Genomic DNA, 22300 nt, shown 5'->3' on the forward strand with positions numbered 1-22300 from the left:
CCCCCCGCGCGGCAGGCCGGGCCCTGATTGGCTCAGTTCGTAGCGAGGAGTGGCGGGGCGCGTGCGCGCCGAGTAACGCGGCACCGGCTCCGCGCGGCGAGCGGCGCGGGCTCCACCACCCGTGAGTTCGGACCCCTCCCCTCCGGCTGCCGGGCCCGGCCCGGCGCTCAGGCGCCTCCGCCTCGCCTCGCCTCGCCTCGCCGCCGCCGGCCGGTCTTCGCCGCTTCTCCCGGGAGGGCCGTGCAGCCCGTTCGGCCGCGCGGCGCCGCCGGGAACGGGGCTGCAGGGCTCGGGCGGGACGGCAGGGGGCGCTGCGGGGGTGGGGGGTGGTGACGTGTGCCAGCCGCGCCGGGCGACAGGGGGCGCTGCGGGTGGCGGCGTTCGCCTCTTCGCTCCGGGCTCCTCCGGGCACCCCTGCGCCCGCCGCAGCCGCTCGGTTGCCGCCCCCCTGCCCCCAGCGCTGGTCCCGGTCCCGGTCCCGGTGCGGCGGGGAGGGCCCTGATGGAAAGGGCTTCTGGTAGCTCCACGCCCCGGGATTCCCCGCCTCGGCGGGGTCTCGCCCGCGCTCGGCTCCGCGCCGCTCCCCGCAGATGCGGAGCGTCTGCCGCCGGCCCGGCCCCGCCGCCTGAGCGTCCCGGGGCCGGCCCGGAGAGCGGCTCCCCGCCTTCCCGCAGCCGGCGGGGCGGCAAGGTGGGCGGCGGGCCACGCCGGGCGCCGCTCCCGCTGAAACGGGCGCTGGTTTTTGCGAGGTCCGTCCCCTCCGCCGGCGGCCCGGCCCGGCCCTGCCCTGCCCTGCCCTGCCCGGCCCTACTGCCGGCCCTCCCTCCGCCGGCTGCCCTGCCTTGCCCTCTCCTCCCTGCCTGCTCTCTCTCCGCGTGACGGACGCCGCGCGGTGGGGGCTGCGCCTGTGGGAGCTTGCGGGCCTTGCCTGCATTTCTGAACACCTCTGTAAAAAAAGGGACACAGAAAGTAACTAGGGCGCTGATACGTTTTTATGGACGATAATGAAATGTAGCAAACTGGTAAAGAGATTTAAATTAGACTGGATTATACATGGAGCTGGGTGGCAACCAGCTTAAAACCCCAGATACCCTGGTAAGCCAAGACAGCAAGCAGGCAGGTGAGTGCAGGGGATCCCAAAGGATGGCAGTGACCTCAGGAAGGCTCATGGACTTACAGTAGCCCCGTGGCACAATGAACACGGATGCTGTTGGAGAAAGCCAGCTATAAAGATGAGTTGGCCAGTGGGTTGTTTTTTTCTTCAGTGGGGAGGAAGGCACGATAGCGCTGTCATTCCCCTGTCTTAACAGGGTAGGTAGATGCCATTTGCTGCCTTTTCTCGCTGCTGTCTGATAGCAGCTGCTAGGGGTGTGGTATGTATCTGAGTCTGGCAGAGTTTTGTACATTCATTACGTATAGGTGTGGCTATTTCATAAATAAAATTGCTGAACAGAACCTGCGTGGAAGAGATATGTGAAAATTCGTGAGTTATAACCTATATTAAAGGAATATTCAGCCAAAACACCAGTTTGGCTTGCTGTGTGATAAATCAGTTGGGCGCTTTCAGTGTCAAGAAAAGGTACTTAACTTTATAGTTCTTATTTTTCCTGTTTCAGTTTTTCCCTTTGTGTTTGGAGAGCTGCAATAGTTACTGCTTTGTGTGGGGATGCTTTGTCAGAGAGTGCTGCATGTGTGTTTGTGAAATAAAATATAAACCCTGAAGAGCTCAAGTAAAAATCTGGGAATAAGATTTAACTGTTGTTTTAGAGTCAGTAGAGGGAGCACCACATCCTTTTTTAAAAGGAAAAACATCATGGTTTGCAAAATTCTTGGGGATTTACATAAAAGCCACACATGCACACTTCGGTTGAAAGTTTTACTTCATTAAAGACCGAGAACAGACTTGGACATTAATAGTACGGTGTGTGAATGTTTGTAAATTTTACTTTGCTGTAGTAATTGTTTTTTTTAAATGTTCTCTTTGAAGTCAACATGTCTCGAGAGACTAGAAGTGAAGTGCAGCAGTCTCAAGGTGCCCAACAGTCACAGAGTGGTACCAGTTCCTCTTCCAGTGGGTCACAGAGTACTAGTCAGTCTTCCTCAAGTTCTGGGACCCTCAGTTCTTTGGACACTCTTCCCACTCAGGAGCTTCCGTCGATCCCTGAGGACCAGGAATCTGAAGAGCTTGTTCCTCAGCCTTGGGGTCGACTCTTTGCACTTGGAAAAGGTTTCAGCAATTGTGGTATGTGTGTACTATAAGAAGCCTCTTGATTCATTTGTAATACCTCAGAAAAGTTTTGAGCAGCTTGGTAGAGAGCAGTGTCTTTTCATTTTCAAATTAAGTACATGCAAATTTAAGTACAATCTTGCAACTTTTGTAATAATGTTTTATTCCGTACTACGTCCCAGTATTTATACTAAGTACCGAGATACACAGCTTCCATGGACTTAGAGGAATTTGGGGGTATTCATATTCTTTGTTACTTGCTTCATTTTTTCCATTTCATAATTTATTTTGTTTGTGTATCATATGAGTCTCTCTGCATTGCTGAAGGTGAACTGAAAACTCTACTATTACTGAAGAGGATAAAATTATTAAAATACTGTACAAGATGTTGATAGTGCTTGGTGCTTTGTCTGAATTAAGACAAATAAACTTGATCATATAGGAAGAATCTTGTCTTTGTTATTCTACTCACTACCATTTGGCATCATTCTTTAGTGCCGCAGTTAATAACTTCCTGCAATTTTGTGTTCTCTCTCTGCTTTACCTCCTGCTCCTCTACAGACTGCGTGAATGATGAATACTGGTTTGGAAGAGACAAAAGCTGTGATTATAGTTTTTCTAAGCTAGGACTGTCTGAGACTGGCTTCTACCAAAACTATAGCAAGAAGCACTTCCGAATTTTCAGGGTAGGTGCTGAAAAGGTTGACTGTCTTTTTCTGTCTTGGCATAATTGAAAAAGGTTGACTTTGGCAGAGGTGGATCCTAAAGAGATCAAAGTTTAAGTACCTTCAGTGCTGACTCCTTTAACAAGACTCTTTGCAATACTCCATTAACGTGGTTTATGAAATAACCTGAGTAATCCGATTTTTCTGAGCTAACGATAGTAAATTTTTATAGTCTGTCATGTCTTTACAGCAAAGTAATTTTTTTCCCTACTGTTATCCTTCCCATTTTTTTTCTCTTTGAGGAAATGGGTCCAAAAAATTCCTATGTTGCCTACATTGAAGACCACAGTGCAAATGGAACTTTTGTTAATAGACAGCTCATTGGAAAAGGGAAGAGGCTTCCACTGACTCACAACTCTGAAATTGCACTGTCTATACAGACTAATAAGGGTAAAATGTACTATAACATAAGTAGGTTCTTCATGTGTTGACCAAGGGGTCGTTTCTGCAGTGATTTGAATGTTTCTTGCAAGCTGAGCTTCTTCACGAATGCTGTTAAAATACAGCTATGAATTGATGTTTTAGTACTTGCATAAAAATTATCCGTATCAACCTCAACCCTAGAAAAAAACTGAAAAAAGAAAATTTAAAAGAAGCTGCATCAGGAACCACCTTACTAGAGTAGAAACTTTTATAGTCATTTTCCTATTTTTGAAACACTTCTGTGCTTCAGTAGCTGTGTATGCGGTGGTGGGAACAAGGGAAATGGCCTATTCAAGGGGAGTTGAAAAAACACAGGTACTTACCAGATGCTGCATAATAATTAAAAAACCCTCTTTAAAATTAGCAGCATTGGAGGTTTATTTCTTTGTCTTTGCCCTTCCACTAAGATGCTGTCTTCCTGATTGTCAGTTCTCTCTGTTCCCTGCTGTGACATAGAAATTCTTGCCTATTTTGTCCTTAAATGTAGTGTTAATTGATCAAGCACTGTTGTGAAGTTAATACCAAAGATGTCAGCTTTAGTAAGATCACCTTGCTAACCCATAGCTGATGTCATTGATAGCATCAATTAACTTTTTTAGATATTTATGTTTTTCTTTAGCAAGCAGCGTTTTCTTAGTTATGTTGTTGACTATAAAAGCTCACGAAGCATAGTTGTTTGTTGTAACAAAATTTTAAAGTTAATAACAGGAAAATGATCTCCACTCATCTTCCTAGTGTTTGTATTTTCTGATCTTATGGTGGATGATCAGTTGGTGTTTCCTAGAGAATTCAGAGAGAAATATATCATGTCAAAGACTTTGGGAAGGTAAGCATCCTTCTTTCCACAATATTAAGCATTAGTTTTGTAACTGTTTTCAGTACCTTGTGCTTGAATTATTACCAGTGCTAACTGAGCTGCTGTTTAAAAAAAAAAAAAAAAAGAAAAAAGAAAAAAATTAATAACACCTGTGTAAACCTGTTCTTTACAACAGCTTAAACAGGAATTTTGGCTTTATTCCTATAATTGGCTTGGGTTTTGTAACCTACCCTTAATTGTGAAACCCAGTTTTTTTTCTCTAGAAAAGAATAAAGTCTGTAGATTCTTAACAAGTTTTTAAATCCTGTATATTAATTTACTCAGTTATTGGAAGTAGAAGGGAGAGCTTTATGTCAGAATATAGCTTTCTACAACATCACTGTTGAGGCCTTCAGACAGAAGGGGAAGGAACTGTTTTCAGAAAAAAGGAGAGAGGCTATCTCAAGTGGAGGCTATATTTTTATCTTTTTGAAAAGGATGGTCAGTGAAGAATTTGGAGGAGAATGGTTAAGTGGAAACAAATCTGAGTGCAAAATACAAGGATTTCTTTCTGTAATATAATTGCTACTTAGTAAAAATATAAGTATTGTCTTGCCTGTTCTTCAGATTTGTGCAGTCTGGTGTTGAGAGAACTCTTCACTAGGTTCTATTCTCTTAAATGAATTTGTGTGGTGGAAATGCTGACAGAGCTTGTCCTTGATATTCACTGGTACCCTTTGTACAGACAGATTAGTCGCTCTACATATTTATTCCTGCATGTTTGGTGGTGGCCCTTGACATCCCTTGCTATTTTAAATAGACTTCCTAACTATTGAATGCTTTCTGAGAAAGTTTTGACAACATGCCATATTCAGAAAGTTAGAAAGCAGCAGCCTCAAATTGTGTGTAATCCAATGCTTTCATTTCATTTGTCTGTACTTGTTATACAGATTTTTGAAAAGTATTTGTAAGTGTTAACATAGCTGTGCTTTTGTGTTAGTGGTGCCTGTGGAGAAGTCAAACTGGCATTTGAGAAGAGCACTTGTAACAAAGTTGCAGTAAAGATAATCAATAAACGGAAGTTTATGGCAAGTGGTATTAGAGAGACAGTAAGTATTTTTGTTTGTTTGTCTGTCTTTTGGCCATCTTGCAGTGGTCCTGGAATATTTGGTAACCTCTCTGACTCCCCAGGTCTCTTCAACTAAAGAGGATTTTCTCACTTGATGTCTTCTGTATGTAATTTCAAAATGCCTTTTGATCGTGCAAAATCTATAGAATTCTGCAGAAAATGCTTGCTTTTATTCTTTGACCACATTTCATTGTGTTCGTAATTTAGGACTGTTTGTTAATGTGGTATATACAAAGGGTGGTGGGGAGTCTTTTGAGGTTTATCTCCTAAAATGCATCAGATAGTCATGTCATAACCAGTGGAGTCTGACCAAAAATTTACAAACTGCTAATTTTGTTATATTCTCCATCATAATACTTTTTAATAAAATCATATGAAGCCTTTTGGGAAAGCCTTTTCATGTGTCTAGCCTTGCAGCAGAAGCCTGAATTTGAAGGAGAAGAACAAGCTAAGTGGCTTTACTCCAACATGAGAAAGATCCAAGCAACTTCATATCTATTACTCTAATTTTATATAAGGGGATAGGATAAACTTTGAAGAAAAGTACAGTTAAAGGCAAAAGTGCATGGAAGGAGTTATGTAAGTTGTGCTGCTGTGGATTTAACTAAAATTAAATCAAGTTGGATTAACCTTATTAATTTCTTTGATGAGAAAATGGACTTCAGAGCACAGACAGAATATACAGAATCTGTTCAAACTGACAAAGTATTTCATTGGGTACTGTATAGGAAACTACTACTTGATGTGGAAAATATTTTTGTAAAGACAAAAATTCTAAGGTGGGAAGGTAGCTGGCTGAGGAAAGGATGCCAGGAGGCTCCAGTGGGAGTGGAATTAGTTACTAGTGGAAGTTTTGAGAATTTGTCTTGAGACTAGTCTTCTGTACTATTACATTTAGAGATTGTAGCACAAAAAGTGGTAATATATTAATTCAACTCTTTGGCACTGACCCAAAGTCTCTGTTGATGGAAAAGAAGATTGCAGTATCATGTATGAAGAACTGATACGTTTTTATGCTGGAGTAATAGAAGTTAGATAATGTTTAATAGTGCAAGATTGTATAATTAAAGATCAGCGATAATTTCTGCTATAGTCTACACTTTCCCTAGTTCAGATGAGGAGGTAGATATAGTTATTTGCAGATGAATATGTGACCTCAATGTGATTGAAAGAAAATTGCAAAATGCAGTTTTGGAACATTTCTAATAAAGATTAAGAAATGCTGTTATGAATTATAATTATTAAGAAATGGCATTGTGTGTGTTCAAAGATGATTGATTTGGATTGGAAGAAGAGCAAAAAAAACCTGCTGGGTTGATTTCAAGAGTTGAACCTAAGCCACGGATCAAAAGAATCTGTTTATGTTATCTTGCAAAATAAAGGCTAGGAGAAAGTAGCATTTAATTTTAGAGTTGGCCCATATGGAAAGCGTCTTGGAGGGAGGAAAGCTGTTTAAAGGACAATACCGATATATACTTGCCAAGATATTTTTTTTGTGTAGTTTGGAAATTAGTGAAATGACACGCCTGAAGCAGTATCTTGCTATAGATAGTGAGGAAGGCACCTGATAAGTTTATGGAAAAAGATTCTATGTTATGGTCACTTAAAGTAGCAAGGGACATGAAACGATGGCTTTTCTGTTACTATCTTTTATTTCTGATGCGTCTTATTCCAGAACAGCACTGTCTTACCCAATATGATATTTGATTCTTTTAATAGAACCCAGCTTTTAATATCAATACAGAAATTGAAATTTTGAAGAAAATAGATCATGTGAGTGTTACTGTATGTTTTTATTCCTTTTTGCTACCTACTGTACTTCTGTAGTTCACTGACCTTAGTGTAGGAACTACAGATCAATTGTATCTGTTTAGAAAATACATTAAAGGATGCATATAATTTTTCTTGTAAATAAGTCTATTGAACACTTCTTTTTCTTCTTTTAAGTATACTAAGTCTTTGCAGATTTGAGGTTTTAAAACCTTGAATAACAGATGTAAATTTGAGAAGAAACTTCACAGGAGAAGTTTCAACATGAACCAGTGTTGTAGAAATCTTTCCTTGATGTGTGTTTTTGTAAATACTGCCAGATAACCAAATATAAAGATTAGATTCCACTAGCAATTTTTTGAATTTGTATGTCGTCTTTCCCCTGCATCTCCCCCCACACCCCTGCCCCACAAACAGCATTTATTTTACTTTTGTTAAGCTTGCATAACTTAATGAACTTTCCCTCACTTCCCAATGTACTGTTGCATATAAAGAAAATATTGAGGGTATGGTAACTCACAACTGGAAAATATAAGGATACTTGTTGAGCTGCATTCACCACAAGAGTTGAATGGTTTTGTGTGTGGAGGTACAGGGGAGAAGACAACAGACTTGAGTATTAAGTGTTTGCCAGAGCCTGGGACACTAGTCAGTTGTGTTAAGTGTTAGTTTAATGGCATGGTTGAAGTCATACTGAAATAGGAACTTTAGGGTGATAAACTGTTGATGATGTCAGTTTTTACAAATGATTCTACTTTTTTGTGTGTGTCCCTTTCTGTTCCCTTTTTTATTAGCCTTGCTTAATCAAGATTAAAAACTTCTTTGAAGCAGAGGATTACTACATTGTTTTGGAACTGTAAGTAACTTGTTTGAAAGTAAACGCATAAAATGAAATGTTTTTCACAGCCACAAAGAACGTGTATAGTTCTGAAGTTGGGGTGGGGGGGTGGTTGTTTGTTTTGTTTTGTTTTTCTTTTGCTGGCCTGCACTGTTCTCTGAAACCTCTGTAAAATTAGGAACTAGGATAACCAGGAGAGTAATCCTTCTATGCTTTGAAGGCACTTAGTGCATGGATAGTTGCCCACTATGCTGCTGTTGTGGATTGCTGCTACTTTTTTTGATTTTGAGCTTGTAAGAGGAGGCCGATCAAAAATCTTCTAACTTCCAGTGAAGACTCAGTAGATCAGGCCTAATTCAGTAGTGTGTGTGCTGTGTTTAGGACATTGCTCACTCATTTTCAGAAATATATTCCTTCTCTGTAGCCAAAATAGCCAAATGTTTTGGTCTCAGTCTTGTCTAATGACATGAATCTTTTGGAAGTAATATATTGACTTGTTACCTGCATTTGTTTTAGGATGGAAGGAGGAGAATTGTATGACAGAGTGTCAAGGCCAATCAAGATGAAAGAAGCTACCTGCAAGTTGTATTTTTATCAGATGCTGCTGGCTGTAAAGGTACATAATCATGAATTCTACCAAGAAAAATATGGTTATGCATATGAAAGTCAGTCAGATGAATTTTTCTGTCATTTGTCACTTCTGAAACCTGTGCAAGCAATCAGCACAGCACTCTTAACGAGTTGATTTAACAAGATTCTTTACCTCAGTGCAGCCAAAGAACATTCACTTACTTATTAAAAACAGGGACTAAAGTAATAATACAGGCTGTGCTCATTGATGGCAGGATTATCATATGAGACTTTTAGTATTGTGTGGGCAAAGAGTCATCAGTGAGGTAGCCTTCAAAAAGATGAGCGATCAGATGCTTTACTATGCACTCCTGAATAAGCATTTCAGTTCAGCAGACAACAGATTAAGACTACTTTAATAGATCTCAAATACTGGATATTGAGTCCTTAGATAAATTTCTTCTGAATTCATGAAATGGTAAGTGTATTTCATTAATAACTTCTGCAAGATTGTTTTCTACATCGAACTTAATTGTCTGGACCTGAGTATGCTTTCAGATCAGTTCTTATCCTTTTTTCTTTTCATTCAATTTTAGTATCTTGCAACTGCCAAAACCAGCAACATGATAGTTGTTCTGTAGTAGGTATTAATAAATAATAAACCTAGAATTATTTTCCTCATTAGTGAGTAAGCTATTGTATTTTTCCCCAATTCTCACTTTTGGGACGGCCGCTCATATAATAAAAGTGATGTTATTAACTTTGACTTCATAATGATACTATGTCTTCAGATGTAATAAAGAAAAGCTTCCCTTCAGTGTAAATGTGAAGACATCTCTAGTACGTATTTTGTACTACTAGGTAGAGTCAACGTTGTTCCTAGTTTTAACACAGACTTCATTGTATATTAATATATCAGTCATTTATGACTGAATTTTGATTCGTGCTTGCTGTCAAACATTCTCCTAATGAAGCTAGAAGTCTATTCTCAGATTTGGAGCCAGTAGAAGACTGGATAGTAGACTTGCAGGTAGACTTCAGAACTACACATACGGGAACAATTCTATACTTGCCTCAAGGAAGTAACTTTTTTCAAAATCCTTTGTATATTTAACCAGACATTGATCTCATATCTCTTTCTCACTCAGTTTTCCTAGTTGTATCACCAGGTTTTTGAACCCTTTTTCAGCCTCTAGCTCTTTGACAACTGAAGTGTTTTTTAAATCTGTCTGCTATTACTCACCAGTGTGAGGACTCTTGTGGCATGGTGAACTTAGCTGTCTTTGCAAACTGAAATGTGGACTTGCATTTAAGAGGGTATGATCATACAATAATAATGGCTAAAAGAAAGGAGAGAGAGATGGAAAATCAGAATTCCTACAAAGGCAAAATAGAACTTTGGTCTTCCTTAGTCCTGTTGCTTTTACTGAGATGAAGAAGTATAGCTTCCCAGTGAATGGGAAGAATGGAACGCCTTGCCATGTCTACACACTGTGCTTGCATTGAGATTTGACATTTGAAGCATGATGGTTTCTAAGGTTTTTTTGTTTGGGTTTTGGGTTTTTTTTTTGTTTGCTTGTTTGTTTTGTTTCATTTGGGTTTTTTGTATCTGTATATATCTAGTATCTTCATGACAATGGAATTATACACCGAGATCTAAAGCCAGAGAATGTACTACTTTCATCTTCTGAAGAGACATGCCTTATAAAGGTAAGGAAACTTATATTTCTTCTCGTTCATTTAGAAATTTGAGAGTATTCCTTCCCATTCTTCTCAATATTGAGTTACACATAGCAAAAAAATTGTATGACTAATTCCATAGTAAGTTTTTTTTCCATAATTTTAATTTTACTTTTGTGGATATTTCAACCCATACACTTATCTAAGAACAACTGAGAAATGTTGTGATTGTATAGCACTTAATTGAGTACACAACTTCAAATGTTGATAATTTTTTCTTTTTTTTCAATAAAATTTAAATTCTTGAATTACAGACAGCACTTCCACAAATATCCAGGCTGTATGGTGACAGAGTATTTTTGTTGTTGTTTGGGTTTTTTTTTGGCAGGGTTAGGGTTGGGGTTTTTTTTGTGGGTGGTTTTTTATTTGTGTTCCCCCCCTCCCCCTGATATAGCATTGAATAATTTGCATGCTAAACTGCTTATTTTTCAAGTAATCTCTTCTAATAAGCTACAATTCCTTTATTCTGTGGTTGTCCATTTACATCTAAATCTGAGAATACTTTTTGCTAGTGTAAAGTGTGATCCTCTGTCATATTTCTCCTTACTCCTCCTCTCCTGTTCTCAGTTGTTGTTTACTGAATACTTAATGTTTGGGGTAAATTTTGTTCATAGTCATGTACTGGAACTGACTTGGAAGGAAGAAACTTAATGTTACCTCCTGATGTATGTTGACAATATGGTATGTTCTAGTACAATCAATCCTAATATGTAATGTGGTGTTACCATTTTTAAATGCAAGATTACAGATTTTGGACAATCCAAGATTCTTGGAGAAACTTCTCTTATGAAAACATTATGTGGTACTCCCACGTATCTTGCTCCTGAGGTTCTAAATTCACTTGGGACTGCTGGATACAGCCGAGCTGTGGACTGCTGGAGTTTAGGAGTTATTCTTTTTGTATGGTAAGATACTGTCTAGATGCTACCTTCATTGGGCAGTCATTGGCATACATGGCTTGAGACTTGACAACTTCAGTATCTTTATTAGGAAGTGAAAGTGTGTTTTAGAACTAGATACATATAAAAGATGCTATGATAGCAGATGCTTTAAAATGTGCGAATTTAGTGTTTTATTTTCTATGACAAAATCTGTGTTATTTAACTTGTTTTCTTTTATATAGCTTGTGTGGATATCCACCATTTAATGAGCAAAATACTCAACTCTCTCTGAAAGATCAAATCACTCGTGGAGAATACACATTCATTCCAAAAGAATGGAAGCATGTATCGGACATGGGTATGACTCCATTACAGTGGGTAGCAGAATATCTAACTGTTGTAGTTTTTTGTCTCCTTTTAACTTCCTTTCAGCTGTATGGCACATTGCATGCTGATATGTTTAGTTTTTAAAGTAGTCTCTTAATGTTTTTGGTTTTTTAAGTTCAAAGTTGAAGCATTAGAAAGAGCAGAAAGATTTTCACTGAAGAGATTTCGTAGTAATATTTAGCTTTATTAACTACAGAAGTATAGAGTTTGTGGGCACATGCGTCTATTTTTCCTCTTTTCACTTTTTCTTCTGACTTTATCAAGCTGGTCTACAAACTTTGCCTTGCTCCAAGATTCTTCAAGTGTTGAACCAAAATGCCAGGAACTTAAGCGATATGAGTTAGAATTCCAAGAAAAAAATGTTAAGAGTAATTTCATGGTGCTATTCTTTGAGCTTAAAATATCAGCTGCATTGTGGAACCAACTATTAAGTTTGGCCCAGTCTAAGCTAAGTATTCTGCAAAAATATTTGAGTTTTTGCATAGCAAACTAAAATGATAGTTACTGTCTGCATGCATTTCTTCTTCAGGACATTTTATATGCACAATATAATTGTAGTATTTGCCTTGGATACTCCTTTGTATGTGCAGAGGACTTTCAAATAAATGATGTGATCATTCTTTTTCTAATAAACTTACCAAATATAACCCCTTCCTGAATTATTTGAAGCTTATCCAATAATAAGTAAGTCAGACATACATGAAAATGGAAATTATATTAAGGTTGTACATAGTCCTAATGGTATGTTTAACAGAAAAATCAGATACAATGAAAAGTAAATCTTGCCAAAATTCCTTTATGGGAGATTTGGAGTCATAAAATATGACATAAATGCTGTATTTTTTACAGTGTCTATTAAGCAGTTTCCTAAGAAAATAAAGTTTATGTGATTATGTTGAGCATACCTGTGTATGTCTTGTCTCTAATTTCCTATTATCCCAGATGGATAATCTGCTTTCCAAGACCCTATAAACCAGGAAACTAAATTAAGCTGTCTTTGCTTGTACACAGTAATACTGAAGCTTTTAGGAAAGTGCTGGACTTCCTGTTCATGCTCAGAACATAAACTGTGGACATGCTCAGTATATCTACTGGTAATTTTGGTATACTGGAAAGTGTTGAATCGTGTGCATGTGAAGGAAAAATGGTTACAGTCTGCAGCCCTCCCTATGCATAGGAAAAAAGAAAAGGGATCTGCCCAGCCAGTATTTTTGGACATTGTTCTGAAGTGTTGTAAGACACATTGTTCCACATAGCTTTGGCATATGCGTATTGCAGAACTTATTTTCAGGTAAAGAATTTATTGATCATATGCCAACCAACTCTTTTTATTATCTTAGCTCTGGATCTTGTGAAGAAGCTGTTAGTAGTGGAACCAAGCAAACGTCTTACAACAGAGGAAGCCTTAGAACATCCTTGGCTTCAGGTAGGAATTGAGTCTTAACTGAAGTACAGCAAAGCTGGGTTGTTCTGGGGATAACTTCTTGATGTAAATTCAAATGCAGTTCAATAGCCTGAATGTTAAACTGTTGATACACTGTAATTTGCTACTGCCAAGGAAGCAGGGGAACACTGACTGCTCTGGTCACCAGAGGGGTAATGCGTGCCTGGTCCTGCTTCTGTGGAGAATACCATAAGAGGGATACAATGATGGGCAATGAGAGCTTCAATTCTTTAGCTTCACGGCAATAACAACTGTTGTCTTAAGTCAGAGCTTAAGTCTGCCTGTCCATAGGTTGTCTCTGACAGTAGCAGCAGAAGAGCAACTGTCATTTGGTGCTTCTAATGGGCATGCGCTGCTGGCTGCCTGCCAGCTGGCTATTCATTTTTTGCTGGCTGCTGTAAGACCGGAGGGATCCTGCTGCCTACTTACAGAAAGAGAAGAGAGAAAGAAAAGGCCATATGTTTTGTAATTATTTGTTTGTTTTACTGGCATTGTCAATGACACATAGGAAGAGGAGCCATCATATCCCAACCTGTAGGATGACATTATCCCAGATACTGTAGTCACCACTTTCCCATTGGACAGCTGTAAACCAGAGTGACCATCTTGAACAGACTGCTTCCATGCCTCTGTGTTGGAAGTGTGATGATCTTGCAGCGCCTTGTTGTGTGTCAAACCTTTGTGGGATGGAGCCTTCTCTTTCTTGCAGCATACAGAACAGAGTTGCTTCTTCGCTCTCCCAGCAAGCAAATGCTGTCTCTGTAGCACACGGATTTTCTTCTTTTCCTGTTCTCCTTGTCTTTTCCTCTTGCAATGGCAACTAGACCCCCTGTTGTTTTCCAATGTGTTTCTTTTCTTGGCCCCTGTCCTTGGCAAAGCCTTCAATAGTTCTTACCCCTTTGTATTGCTGCTTTTACATCATGGTACGCTTTATTGGTCCTTCGGTTCCGTGGTCCTTTTCAACTGTTGTTGCTGCTATTTGTAGTTGTGTAGCCTTGCCTGATGCTGTTCAGTGCCTTTTCCCACCCTAAACACATCTTTGCTTGATTTCCCTTTTAATTTGACTTCTCCTTTGCCTTCTGCCTTGTCATGAGGTCTCCATATGTAGGTTTTACCTTGCCACATCACACACACACTTCTGCTAGAGAGAAAAAGGAATCAGTAACTTCTTCCTCTTTTCTCCAAAGTGGCCACCCTATCCTTAGTTTTACATCTGTTGTGTTTTCTCTTTATTACCTGGATAATGCATTGTCTATGTGGCTTAATTATGTAAAAGCACTGCAGCTCACGTGACTTTGTATACCCTATCTGCACAGGCTGAGGGCATTTCTCAGCCTTGACCAATTTGATTACCTCCTGATGCAGCCTGACCCATGCTAGAATGTGTCTTATTGCTGTGTCAGGACCCTTGGCAACAGCCATAAGAACTTGTATAGCAGAGCTTTTTGTTCTCTTGGTCTCGTGAACTTTATTACATCATCATATAACAAATGTGGCTCAAAGCAGTTTGGGTCCTTGCCAAGTAATGTAATTCTCAGACTAAATCCACAATATCTCATGGCTGATGCATCTTCAGTAACCTGTATTCAGGTAAGGGAGGACTCAGATTCTATAATTTGTCCACCTGTCCAGCTGGAAGGTGTTTCACAGTTTGTGTTCACTATTCTATGGTTATCCCAAGGTGGTTTGACTGTGGATCGTGTTTTATAGGCATTGTAGAGTACTGAAGAGTTCTGTCAAGCTAAACTAGGTCCCGTTCCAGCCTATCATCTTTAGCTGAGTAGTGTGTCAGGACTCCGGCAGCCCTGACATCTCTGGCCTTTCCATCAAAACAGCTGTGTTTTCTTTGTGGGAGGAAGATGAAACTGATTTTGATGTTAAGAGAATCAGACTTCAGTGGTCCTAATGGTAAATACCACCAATGAGTTGCTCATGGTCTCTGCTTGGGAAGACTTGGAATAGGTAGAGCTTGTAAATATCTGCCTGGGTCAACACTGTAGAATAGTGGTTGAGCACAAGTGATAGGTACGGTTCTTTCTACTTCTGTGCCATGCCATCCAGCAAGTTGCAAGTCTGTTGCTCTATTTAATGCTAGCTTTTCTGTCACTAATTCTTTCCCACCAACCAGTTGGCTTCTGCTGGAAGGTGTGGTGCCAGCTCAACAGCAGAGGTTGACAGGCTTCTCTATCTTTTTGTTGAAGGATACTGGTATTAAGCTGCTCCTCTCCATACTCTGGTCCTGCTTCAACAGCCTTTGTATGCCTCCATGACCTGCTCTGAATTTAATGGAAAATCTTGGATCTCTGGAATTTTTTCTCAGAAAATAAAGCCCAGTCTGTATCTGTAGCTAGTCTGTGCCTTCAAATTTTCAGTTCCAGCAGAGAGGACTACCAAAAAAGCATGGAGTATTCTGCTGAATACGTTCTTTCAATACAACCAGCAGCTTCTGCATCCTTTCTGAGACACCTCTTCTTAGAACTCTTTAACATCTGAGAATCAAGATGTGTTTTTTAGAGACCAAGTCTGATTGTGGTTCTGATAGGATGGACCTCCTCCTTTGAGCATTGTAAGAGAGTCCCAGTTCCTCATTTTGTTTGTGTGGGCAGGCAGTGCAGAATCCTGCAGAGTTTGTTTCTGGCAAGTGTCCAGGACTACTGTGTTCTTACTATCATGAGTATGAATAAGTGTCACTGGTTTGGGAACCCTCTGAGTAGGAGGTGGTGGTTTCCCTGCCTCCTGTTACAGTCTAGTTAGGTTTGTGAGAGGTAGTCTTTAGTTAATTTTGGCACTCCAGAGGTGACCACTAGCCTTGTGAGCTTTCCTGGATATTTTTGCTTGAGGAGGCTGAAGAAAGTCACCCAGCCTACCTCTGAGCCACTCCACGGGCTCTATTTACGCATGCTGAGCATAATGCTATTCATATTCCCCCACTGGGAACCGTGTCTGGTTTCAGATGCTTAGGTAAAGAGCATAAGAAACAGGGTAGAAGCAAGGGAGTATCACTCAGTGCTCAACAGCTGGCAGCTTCCTGAGACAGAATATGCATTTGGATGACTTTTTAAGTCATTAGCTTGGCCTAATTATACTGCTGGGCATCAGAAAATTCTTCCTGGCATTCCTGGCTTTTACTACTGTGGTTTGTGTGTAACTTCTACAGTGAGTTTAATCGGATGTAGATTCTTACATTTAGATTATAATTCTGAGCAGGAAATGTTACTGATAAACCATGCTACGCTGATTAATAAGAATTGCTGGTATACGTAATGAGAGAGGGGAAATATATGACAGTGATTTAGACTAGCTAAGAATTTGAGATATTTCAGTATGTAAACTCAAGTTGTTAGCATCGAGATTATATATTCCCTTTACGGACACCTCTTACTGTTATGTTTAATTTCAAAGGCAGGACAAAAAGTTTCAGAAAACATTATACCTGCAAATCCAAATGTCATCTAGCATTCAGATGCCATTCTTTAAACTGTTTCCCTTCATGGGCTGTTACTAAGAGTATCAGTCGTTTATAGGTGATGTCCACTGCCTGCTTGGAAGGCCAACATCCAATATGTTCTAGATATCACACACGTTGAATACTACCACCAAAAGAGCTCCTTGAGTCCTGTTACTGTGAGTAGTGAGAAGGACTTACTGGCTCCCACTCCCTCTTGTGTTGTCTGTAAGTATTGTCTTTAAAAGTTAGTATGGAAAAAACCAACAGACGCATACTTTATGCATACACCTAATGCCTGTTAGCCCTCTCTAATGATTTTGGGTCCACTAGGGAATTTTTCAGATGTTAAAAGTAAGCATGTGCTCCAAAAAAACCTCAATTTCTCCAGCTTTATTTAAACCAGTAGTGCTTTCAAATTAGTGTTTTAAATACCTGTGCTGTTTACTCTGTTCTTTGCTTAAATCTAAAACTTTAAAACTTAGTGGGCTGCTTAAACCTAAGTGGAGATGTCTTACCTGTATTTACCAGGTACTTAATAAAATATTTTTGAAAGGCATATAAACAATTAATTGCTGTTTCTGCCTCTGAAAACTTCACTGGGATCTTTTGAATGGGACAAGATTAGTTTGGTTGCATGCTGAAGAAAAACTCAGATATTTGTTATATAAATGGAAAAATACTTATCTTGCCCATCAACTCAAATGTAGCCACAGTCAAAACAGGTGACACTGGAAAAGAAAGACAAGTCCTAATTCTATATAAAATAAACTGGCTGTTCACATCAAAGCCTTTTTTGTAGCACTTAAGAACATGTTTAAACCAAAAAAGGAGATACTGCAGTACTCCATAGATTAGAAGAAGAACCCCCTCCCTTGCCTTCACCCCCAAAAAAACAGTTAAAACATTTGAAATCCTTAGAAGCTCAATGATCCTTATTTCTGATTTGCTCTAGCAGTGAATGTCCCATTCGCTTCTCTTTTGAGTTTCCCAATCTTTGCTGTGATAATGGAACAAAATTATACAACCTGTTAGCTTCAGTTAGTTGTTTAGAATAAATGTCTGGTTTTGGTTCTAGATCAGTTGTTCAGCTGGTGAACACACAGTCATTGTTCAAAGCTTGGCCAAAGGAAATGATCTGTATTAAATCACTATGAGCAGCTTATTTCATTTATTCCTGGGAAAGGTTTAAAGACCTTATTTCAGATTTAGAAGTCTGATTTAGGGTTTGCAGGTAATCCATAGCAACCCATTCTAATAAAATTCCTGCAGGAGAAATTGCTGAAACTAGAGAATGAGATTTTCTTTTTAAAACGGAGTACGCTATGGCAACTAAATGTCTTGTTCGCACTGATTTCCTGTTCCCTGAGGTTGCCCAACATATACTAAGACCACCCTGGTCACTGGCAGCTGAACGTGAATGACGTTACATGCTAGCTTTTTCTCTTGAAACATGCCTGACTTTCTGCTAAACTAGCTTCTCTTAACAGAGGATCTCTGCTGCCCTTCCCTCCTGTGTGCTATCCTTCCCTCCTCATAATGCTTCTGCAGCCAGGCCTGTTTATGCACAACTGAGACTAATAAATCCACTTCTTTCGCATTGCATCTCTCCCAGACATTTTCCCTCCACTAATGGCAGCTTCTGGCTTATCACTTCGGGTAAATAGAGAATGAACTGTACTATCCAGTGAACTTCTGTAGAGAAATGAATGCTCTATGAATATTAAAATATTTGTTGATAATAATTTGGGTTTTCAAAAGGGAAATTTCACTTCAGTGAAATGCTTGCCCAAATTCTGAGTATTTGCTTTCCAAATGTTTCAATTTACAACCTTTAATATGTTCTGTGGACTTACTTATGTTAAGGATAACTGTGGGATGCTTTTTAAGATAACATTTTGTTTGAAAGTTTGGTGTGTGGGTTTGGGTTTTTTTTGTTTGTTTTGTTTTAGGGTATGGGTGTATTAGCTGGTTCTTCTCTACCTACTGTGTACAACAGGTTTGCTTTTGGGGGGCAGGGGTGGTAATGAAAACTACCCAAATTTGGGATACTGATGAAGCTGAGCTAGTGGAAATGAAAATATGCTGTTAGAAAGGGAAGTAATTATGAAAACAGAATGTAAGACTATAAGGAACATACTTGTTTTTCCAAGAGCAATTAACTCTGTTTTGGTGAAAGCAGGCCCCAAGTCCTGATGAGACCTCTTCTGATAAGGCTGACTAATGAATTACCTGCACAAACTCCTAGCCTGTATGTTCTTTCAATGTTGTTGTACTTTGTTGAATGATACTGTAAGTTCAGTTTAGCTTGACTAGTATTAGCAAAGTAGTTGCTGAGGGGAAACTGTTTGTAAAATGAAACAAAAGTATTTTTTCTTACCAGCACTGTATTTAAAACACCTGCTCAAAATTCTACTGTGGGGCACATCAGAATCATACAATCATAGAATGGTTTCGAAGGGACCTTTAAAGGTCATCTAGTCCAACCCCCCTGCAATAAGCAGGGACATCTTCAACTAGATCAGGTTGCTCAGAGCCCCATCCAACCTGGCCTTGAACGTTTCCAGGGATGGGGCATCTACCACCTCTCTGGGCAACCTGTTCCAGTGTTTCACCACCCTCATGGTAAAAAATTTCTTCCTTATATCTAGTCTGAATCTACCCTCTTTTAGTTTAAAACCATCACCCCTTCTTCTATTGCTACAGGCCCTGTTAAAAAGTCTGCCCCATCTTTCTTTTAACCCCCCTTTAAGTACTGGAAGGCCACAATAAGGTTTCCACAGAGCCTTCTCTTCTCTAGGCTGAACAACCCCAACTCGCTCAGCCTTTCCTCATAGGAGAGGTGTTCCATCCCTCTGATCATTTTTCTGGCCTTCCTCTGGACCTGTTCCAATAGGTCCATGTCTTTCCTGTGCTGATGACTCCAGAGCTGGATGCAGTACTCCAGGTGGGGTCTCACCAGAGCGGAGTAGAGGGGCAGAATGCCCTCCCTTGACCTGCTGGCCACGCTGCTGGTGATGCAGCCCAGGATACGGTTGGCTTTCTGGACTGTGAGCGCCCATTGCCGGCTCTTGTCCAGCTTTCCATCCACCAGTACCCCCAAGTCCTTCTCTGCAGGGCTGCTCCCAATCCCTTCATCCCCCAGCCTGTATTGATATTGGGGGTTGCCCTGACCCAGGTGCAGGACCTTGCACTTGGCCTCGTGAAGTTCACATGGGCCCACTTCTTGAGCTTGTCCAGGTCCCTCTGAATGGCATCCTGTCCCTCAGGCATGTCAGCTGCACCACTCAGCTGGGTGTCACCTGCAAACTTGCCTAGGGTGCCCTTGATCCCACTGTCATTGATGAAGATATTAAAAAGTACTGGTCCCAAAATGGACCCCTGAGGGACACCACTCGTCACCAGACATTGAGCCGTTGACCACTCCTCTCTGGATGTGACCATCCAGCCAATTCCTTATCCATTGAATAGTCCATCCATCTAATCCATATCTAATTTAGAGAGAAGGATGTTGTGGGGGACAATGTCAAAGACCTTACAGAAGTCCAGATTGATGACATCTGTAGCTCTTCTCTTGTCCACTGATATAGTCACTCCATCACAGAAGGCCACTAGGTTGGTCAGGCAGGACTTGCCCTTGGTGAAGCCATATTAGGAAGGGGGGGAAGTGGGCAAACCTCCTTTTCTCCTTTATTCATTAATTCTTTAATTGCTGATCTATTACATTAGCCAAAATGTAGGCTTTTCTCCTAAATACTCCATATACTACTTAGAGTTACTGCTTTTTTTCACAGGATGAGGATATGAAGAGTACATTTCAACAGCTACTTGCTCAGACACGTGCCAGTATGAATCCACCACAAACATCAAAAATAGTATGTGTAACAGATTATTTGAAGATTAATACTTGATGCATAGAGAACTAGATTTCAAAGTAATCCTTAATAAGAAAATAAATTAATTTTGAGAACTAAGAGAAATGTTCATTTTGGCTGTAGGTAGCAGTCTGCTAATTATCTCTGCTTTCTGAATAGAAGCAATGGACTTTTGTGCTTTGGCAAGACACTGTGTTTAAACGTATAGAAATAGTCTCCTAGACTTTAAAGGATTATTCATATATTTAAAATTAAATTGTTGAACATGTATGTTTTGATGGATTCAAGTCACGAATGTTTAGTATTCAAGGTAATTTCTCATGTTAGTGAAAGTTTAGAATGGTATTGTGACATCCATTACCAGATGCTAATTAGGAGAATTCTAAAGAGTAGTGGAAGATAAAGCTGGGGGCAGTGTCTTACATGAGAAGGATCAAATATCATTAGATAGATCTTGGTAGAGAAACATTTATTAGTCATGCTGCTTTTTTGGTCCCAGAAAGGAGACTTTATCCAACATCTGTAATTCTGTAGGAAGCAAAACAGTTAGGCTCTGTCTTAACGTGATTTCACGTAGCCATCGTGCTGTATCTTTCTTTTAGCCAACCACAAGAAAGCGTCTCCATGAAAATGAGGAAGAATCTGGCTCTTCTAAGCGTTCTGTTCCTTCTACATCATTTCAGAAAATGAGGTGAAAAAAAGAGCAAGTGACTTGTGTTAATTATAGCTTTTTTATGGAAAGCAGAATTTTTATTTAAGAAAAATCTTAATAATGGAATAACTGTTGAAGATGCAATTGCTAAATAAAAATAACTTTGTAAGACTGAAGTGACTGCTGTGTATGCATGAGAATCTACACAAATAGTCATGTTCCATTTCATCCAGCTGTCTGACTCAAGGAGAGTATCAGAAAAACTCATGAACTAAGTTACTAAAAATTTTTAGGCTGGCTTCATCACCACCTACACTCTTAGTTTCTTCTGTTCCAGTTTCTAGGTTAGGTATGGAAATAATGCTTAGTTCTCACAGATAAGAAAGGAATACTAAGTCTGCTGAGCTTTTGCCTGAAACATAGTATTACCTGACACAAAATGCTGCCCACAGACTTCTGAGGACACTTAGAATATTCACTTCTGATATAAAACTACCAATGGAACTTGAGGTGCCCTGGACTTCAGATAAAGCTAAATACTAAATACTGGGCTGGCGGACTCAACAGTGTTGTGATCTGTAAAGCAGCTGATAACTTTCACTTTGAAAGCCTATCATCTGCATGTAGTTTCTAACTGGTCTCTTCTTGAAAAGTGTGTATTATGTTTATTTCCCTTAGGATGGACTGAGTAAAAGGAAACATGATAACGAGTGATGTAAGGAAGATGTGTAAGTTCCTGCCAGAGAAGAACTAGGAATTGAACTGAGAGAGAAACAATTTTTAATTTGCTTGTCTGTTAAGTGAAAATTTTGGACTGTGTGCCTCTTACTAAAGGATATTAATTTCATTATTGACTAAAAGGGAGCAATTTAGTAACTTTGTTCTAAAAAATGCATCTTCTGGTTAAAGGCATTTATTGTAAATTGATTTGGAAAGAATACAGCTTAATGCGTTGTGAAATACACGAATGTCAGGTAGGAATTAAGACATTCCTGAGTTAGATTCTCCCATATATGCCTATTGCAGAGATCTTGTGTGTTTTGAGATATTTGATATTAACCATTCTTAATGATAAAATGGCGATTCTTGTACATTCCTATTTTTCTTAATGAACCCGATAGAGGAACATCCATGGGCATCTGGATGAAAAAAGTACCACTGGTTCAAATCCACTCCAGATACACAGGGGTGATAAAACAGAAGAAATGCATGTCTATCCTCTTATGACATTCCCTTTCTGGTGCACATGTGTGATCGATTGGCACATCCTCAAAGAGTGCTGGTTCTTACTGTAGCTCATCTGAAGTAAAAGGGAATACTCAGCTGCCATTTGCTAGACAAAAGAATCATAAAGGTCTCTGCGTGTTTGGGCTAGGTTTGTGATGTGGTGCACTGCAA

The 22300-nt window shown here is 39.8% G+C and overlaps 1 protein-coding gene across 8 annotated transcripts; it reads left to right on the forward strand.

Moving 5' to 3' along the window:
- Positions 1-11: 11 nt before the first annotated feature.
- Positions 12-21078, forward strand: CHEK2 (checkpoint kinase 2). 8 transcript variants are annotated; one of them, XM_041126307.1, is made up of 16 exons: positions 1239-1311; positions 1420-1579; positions 1988-2242; positions 2789-2913; positions 3195-3342; positions 4111-4201; positions 5172-5280; positions 7020-7073; positions 7865-7926; positions 8425-8524; positions 10102-10188; positions 10960-11123; positions 11342-11457; positions 12827-12912; positions 20170-20250; positions 20853-21078. In XM_041126307.1, the coding sequence occupies exons 3-16, from the start codon at positions 1993-1995 to the stop codon at positions 20943-20945; spliced, it is 1566 nt and encodes a 521-aa protein (XP_040982241.1). In that variant the 5' UTR covers positions 1239-1311; positions 1420-1579; positions 1988-1992; the 3' UTR covers positions 20946-21078. The 8 variants fall into 8 exon arrangements, with proteins under 8 accessions (XP_029881865.1, XP_029881870.1, XP_029881862.1 ...); XM_030026005.2 differs by lacking the exons at positions 1239-1311; positions 1420-1579 and adding an exon at positions 12-121; XM_030026010.2 differs by lacking the exons at positions 1239-1311; positions 1420-1579 and adding an exon at positions 673-690.
- The last annotated feature ends 1222 nt before the right edge of the window (positions 21079-22300 follow it).

The sequence above is a fragment of the Aquila chrysaetos genome, chromosome 9 (assembly GCF_900496995.4).
Source record: "Aquila chrysaetos chrysaetos chromosome 9, bAquChr1.4, whole genome shotgun sequence".
Lineage (NCBI taxonomy): Eukaryota > Metazoa > Chordata > Aves > Accipitriformes > Accipitridae > Aquila > Aquila chrysaetos.